Below are 5,919 nucleotides of genomic sequence, written 5' to 3'. Positions count from 1 at the left end.
GTCAGCTCCAGGCAGTGGAAAAAGCACCAGCTATGGAGGCCAAGGAACCACAGAAGTAACTGTGGTTAGAAGGGGCATAGGGAGAGTCAATGCAGCTGTGTACAAATATGCGGTCAGTCCCACTACTCCCCCACCACACGTAGAGCTCTAAGGGTGTAGAGACTATAGAATCTAGTAAACATAGGCCCTGAGTAGTGTGGGCACTCCATCGAGAGAATGGGGGAAACACCACCCATCATGATCACATTTTAGCCAATGGCACACAGCCAACGACCTTGCAGATATCACCTGCTAGCAGACACATTGTGGTGACTTAAGGAAACCATGAGTGGAGTGGAAGGAACAGGTCTTGGAATTAAACACTGAGGCTAGATCCAGGTTCCACCCTTGCTGGATGTGACTTAAAAGTTAATGGTTATTTATTCATTTTTCTATTGGGGTTGTCTTTTATCAGTTTATTAAAATTACTGATTACTCTTTTAAGAATATTAATTCTTTCTATAATATACGTTGAAAATAGCTCCCCACTTTTTTGCTTGTCTTTTCACTTTGTGTTTGATCTTTTTCTTTGAAAGGACAATTTTTTATAATAATATGTTTATTATATTATGTTAGTCACCATACAATTTTAAATTTAATCTGATTAAACCAATGTTCTTTTCCTTTAATGTTGCTTCCATTGTTTTTTACCTAAGCCATCCTTGTCCCAAGATCAAATAACTATTATGTTGTACTTTCTCCTGGTTGCTTTATAGTTGTGTCTATATATAATGCTTTAACCACCTGAAGCTTATTCAGTAAACACTGTGAGGTGTGAATCTAAATTCACTTTCCCCATAGAGTCAACCAGCTTGTCACAGTACCATCTGTTCAATCTCCCTTTCCTTTCCTACCAGCTGGCACTACCATCTTTAGCAGAGTAAAATCTTATGTTGACTGTGCTGTGTCTGGGCTTTCTATGTTTTCCGATGCATTTTTTTAATGAGGAGGGGGAGCAGTGTGCAGTATGCGTGCAGTATCTGCATACAAGAGAAAGACAGTTTGGTGAGAAATACCTATGGTAGTGGGAGAATATGGTACCACTATTGCCTGGTGAACAGTAATTCCAGTGGGTGCAGCTAGGGCTGACAAATTCATAGGACATGCGTCAGTTTGGAGGGAAAAAGGAGCAAGGTGGAAAATTGATTCTGTAAGTTAATTCCTCAGATGAAACAGTGTTCCTTTCCCAGAATTTCAGCTAGTGCGTTTGTTTTGTTTGACACCTTTATGTCTCTGTAACCATAATCTTTTCTACAAATTCCTATGACCAGGACATTATGAACTCAAAGCTATGTGTAACTACCAATCAAAAGGTTCAGGCTGTTCCCTCTGTCTGACATTACTTCCAAGCTCCCTTTCAATTCTTTCTATTCTTTGAGGTTTATTTATCAACATGACAGATACTTACTGAGCACTTATGTTGTATCAGGCTCAGGGCTAATTCTAGATTTCAAAGATGAACAAGATAGACATTTTCTTAGGCTACTCTCAAAGATACGGTAATGGAGGACACAGACAAGTAAATGGAAGGTCACAATCTGGAGTGACATACGCTGTGATTGGGGACATGCAGGACCAGAAGGGGCATGAACCCGAGTTTGTTATAAAGAGGATAAGTCAGGGAAGACTTCCTCGAAGAAACGACATCTAAGCTGAGACGTGAAGGAAGAGCATTCTAGCACAAGAAAATAAGATGGGCAAAAGCCCAAAGGTGAAAAAGTATCTAGATCTTCTAAATAATTGAAAGTATAATTGTGCATGGGGTGTAGAATTGAGAAGGAAGTTCATGAGTCAGTAGAGGCATCTATAATAAATGCCAGTATAATCAAGGGTTTTCAGGCCATATGAAGACGTTTAGAGTTTATCTTGAGAGTTATGAGAAACCCCAAAGGATTTTTCAGGTTGTGTGACAAATCTGATATGATTTGTAGAAAGCCCATTCTCTCTGTGATGAAGAGACCAGATGGCAGGTAGGTATGCCTACAGGCAGGATTTTTCAGGTGGAGTGACAAAATCAGATATGATTTGTAGAAAGCCCATTCTCTCTGTGGTAAGGAGACCAGATGGCAGGTAGGTATGCCTACAGGCAAGAAGAATGACTGCCCAAATCTAAGTGATAAATGAGTGTCCTGAATGAAGGTAGTGGCAGCTGGGACCAAGTACAGTGGATAAATAAAAAGAAATGGGTAAATTTTCACTATATTGAGAAAGTAAAATCACCATGATTTGGTAGTATTTGGATACAGATGAGGAGGAAGAAAAATGGGTCTATAATGGCACCCAGGTTTCTCGCCAGTCCAGCTGCATAGATAGTGGTGATAATGATTTCAGCATTAGATATGCTTTCCACCAATTTCAAATCTTTTTTCCAATAGCCATGCTTTTCTCAAAATACTGGGAAAACATGCTAAAGATTTATTTGACCTGTGAAATCTTTGGATGGAATAATGTCACAACGTCCACATGAATGCCACAAGAGTTATGCAAACAACTCCAACCTAGCTTTAAAGTACGTATACTAGATTAATGTTTATATAATAAATCTTTTTTAAAGAAACCTCTCTCCCACTGCAAACAAATCTTTGGTTTCCCATGGCAGGAAGCACAGACATTTGCAAATATTCCATTGAACTACATGAAACTGCCATTTTTGTAGGTCCTAAGCAGTTAAATATTGGATATTTCATCCAATGATGTTTCACCCATTTCACATTAGATTAACATTGGAATACTGCATAACTTTCAGAGTTCACAAACCAGGGCATACCAGTTTCATTCAATTAACCCAGCTTTCTGCTTACAGACAAATGGGGTGGGAAAACCTGACCAGCATCTCAGAATTTTACCTTCTGGGGATTTTTGAGCAGCCAGAGCAGCAGGAAGTCCTCTTTGGGCTGTTTCTGTCCATGTACCTGGTCACAGTGGCAGGCAACCTCCTCATCATCCTGGCCATCATCGCTGATGCTCACCTCCACACGCCCATGTACTTCTTCCTGGCCAACCTCTCTCTTGTTGATGCCTGCTTCATGTCCACCACTGTCCCCAAGATGCTGGCAAACATATGGATCCAGAATCAGGTCATCTCATATGCAGGGTGTCTATCACAACTGTATTTTTTCATGCTGTTTGTGATGCTGGAAGCATTCCTCTTGGCCGTCATGGCCTACGACCGCTATGTGGCCATATGCCACCCACTGCATTACATCATGGTCATGAGCCCTGGGCTCTGCATCCTTCTAGTTTCTGCATCCTGGATCATGAATGCCCTCCACTCTCTCCTACACACACTCTTGATGAACAGCCTGTCCTTCTGTGCAGAACACAAGATCCCACACTTCTTCTGCGACATCAACCCCCTTCTGAGTCTGTCCTGCACAGATCCCTTCGTTAATGAACTGGCAATTTTCACCATTGCGGGTCTTGCAGGCCTGGTTTGTGTGCTTTGCCTGATTATCTCTTACACACATATTTTCTCAACAATCCTGAAGATCCCCTCAACTCAGGGGAAGCAGAAAGCCTTTTCCACTTGCAGCTCTCATCTCTCTGTAGTTTCTCTATTCTTTGGGACTTCGTTTTGTGTTTATTTTAGTCCTCCCTCAACCCGCTCAGCACAGAAGGGCACAGTGGCATCAGTGATGTACACCGTGGTAACCCCAGTGATGAATCCTTTTATCTATAGTTTGAGGAACAGAGACATCAAGTCTTCCTTAAGAAAGCTAATTTGGGTTAAGAAAATCCACTCCCCTTTGTAGTAGTGACTTCACACCCAATATGGAGGTCTCCACTTAATTGTATTCACCATAATTAAGCAGTAAAGAATGAGAAAAGGATAGAAAGTGGAGACCTCACTTCCAGGGTCTGTGATATGAACTTGAAATATTCATGCTTAAGCTCTAGGACTATATCAAAACATACCCATCATCAGGCCAATATCATTAGCTTAATCTCTTCCAATCATAATGCTCTAAAATCACAGCCATTCAGATTTATAATATAATAAAGGATATACCTGAATACTTTCAAAACAATGCGGAACAGCTCATGACCAAAATAAGAGACTATTTGGTCATGCTGTTGTATGTGGCCAAGAATAAACTCCAGGGAAAGATAAATTTCCCCACCATTGCTATGATGTTGGTGACTTGGATCCCTGCCAGTAGTGTTTTTGACATTGGGAATCCCCATGTCTGTGAAGTCCCCATGCTGAGTGAATAGAAACTGGGACAGGGAAGGAAGGGTTTGATGGAGATGGAGTCCTTAGGTAGATCTGCTGTAACATTTCACCAGGCTACCAAGACCTCCATCCCTCTTAACATCTTAAATTTCACAGGAAATTTTGATTTTTATCTTTGGGGAAATTTTTCCAAATCAGTTTCATCTTGAATGCCTGGCACCATTAATATGTGCTGAACCCCACTGGCATGGTTGCATTCATACAGTTAGGTGCCAGGAAAGAATGATTTTATGGACAGTTCATAGTCTTTTAGCTAAATGATTGAAACACCCTCCTAAATGTTCCTCGGTCCCCAGTCTCTCCCCATTCCACCCATTCTTTACACCACAATCAGATTAATCTTCAATTGAATATGACTACCACCATATTAGAAACATCTAGTGACCTTATACTGTCTGCAGAATAAAGTTCAAACTTATTTGTTATAGCATTCAGGAACACTGTTACCAGCTCATAACATATATGGTTCACAGCTCACACTGTTCTGTATTGCTCCCAAGATCAACTCGGGCCAATATTTTCATAACACATGGACTATTGTTGAAGTTTTCCAAAAAGGACTTGGAAAGCTAGGTCAGTAAAAGTTTTGGCAAATATATATACAATAAGGTACTCCATAACCAATTACATTCCATAAGAAAGTAAAAAGCTACTCTGGTGTGCTATTTTTTATTCTTGCCTATTTCCCTTTAAGTATCTAGTTGCATGCTTAATGACATGGGTTGTGATTACTGTAGATAATATCTTCTCCAGTAGAAGTCAATTATTGATAGCCAGCTCCCATGCTGGGTGATGATATGATGATCATATCATCCTCAATGGGCAAAAACTAAGAGCTTTCCCCCTAAGGTAAGGAGCATGACAGCAATATCCACTCTCACCACTGTTGTTCAACATAGTACTAAAAGTCCTAGCCTCAGCAATCAGACAACAAAAAGAAATAAAATGTATCCAAATTGTCAAGGATGAAGTCAAACCTTCACTCTTCACAGACAACATGATACTCTATGTAGAAAACCTGAACGACTCCACCAAAACATTGATAGAACTGATTCATGAATTCAGCAAAGTCACAGAATGCAAAATCAATATATGGAAATCTGTTGCATTTCAATATACCAATAATGAAGCAGCAGAAAGAAAAATAGAGGAATCGATCCCATTTACAACTGCACCTAAAACCATGAGCTACCTAGGAGGTAAAGGGTCTATACTCTAGAAACTACAGGACACTTATGAAAGAAATTGAGGAAGACACAAAGAGATGGAAAAACATTCCATGCTCATGGATTGGAAGAAAAAATGTTGAAATGTCTATGCTGCCCAGAGCAATCTACACATTCAATGCAATCCTGATCAAAATAACATCAGCATTTTTCACAGGGCTAAAACAAACAATCTTATAATTTGTATGGAACCGGAAAAGACCCCAAATAGCCAAAGTAATATTGAAAAAGAAAAGCAAAGTGGGAGGCATCACAATTCCAGACTTCAAGCTGTATTACAAAGCTGTAGTCATCAAGACAGTATGGTACTGTCACAGGGGCCCCTGGTGGCTCAGTTGGTTAAGCATCTGCCTTTGGATCAGGTCATGACCCCAGGGTCCTGGGATCGAGCCCCATGTTGGGCTCCCTGCTCAGTGGGGA

The 5,919-nt window shown here is 40.4% G+C and overlaps 1 protein-coding gene across 1 annotated transcript; it reads left to right on the top strand.

The window, feature by feature from the left end:
• Nucleotides 1-2,765: 2,765 nt before the first annotated feature.
• Nucleotides 2,766-3,791, top strand: LOC113268837 (olfactory receptor 1G1). The gene has a single exon (XM_026517396.3). It carries the CDS (start codon nt 2,847-2,849, stop codon nt 3,789-3,791), a length of 945 nt encoding a protein of 314 aa, XP_026373181.3. The 5' UTR covers nt 2,766-2,846.
• The last annotated feature ends 2,128 nt before the right edge of the window (nt 3,792-5,919 follow it).

Source organism: Ursus arctos, unplaced genomic scaffold, assembly GCF_023065955.2.
Source record: "Ursus arctos isolate Adak ecotype North America unplaced genomic scaffold, UrsArc2.0 scaffold_24, whole genome shotgun sequence".
Taxonomy (NCBI): domain Eukaryota; kingdom Metazoa; phylum Chordata; class Mammalia; order Carnivora; family Ursidae; genus Ursus; species Ursus arctos.
The sequence above is the reverse complement of the archived record's forward strand: the minus strand, read 5'-3'. Positions and strand labels throughout refer to the sequence as shown.

Excerpts from the sequence above, each read along its gene's own strand:
- LOC113268837 (XM_026517396.3), top strand. The coding sequence starts at position 2,847 with ATGGGGTGGGAAAACCTGACCAGCATCTCAGAATTTTACCTTCTGGGG.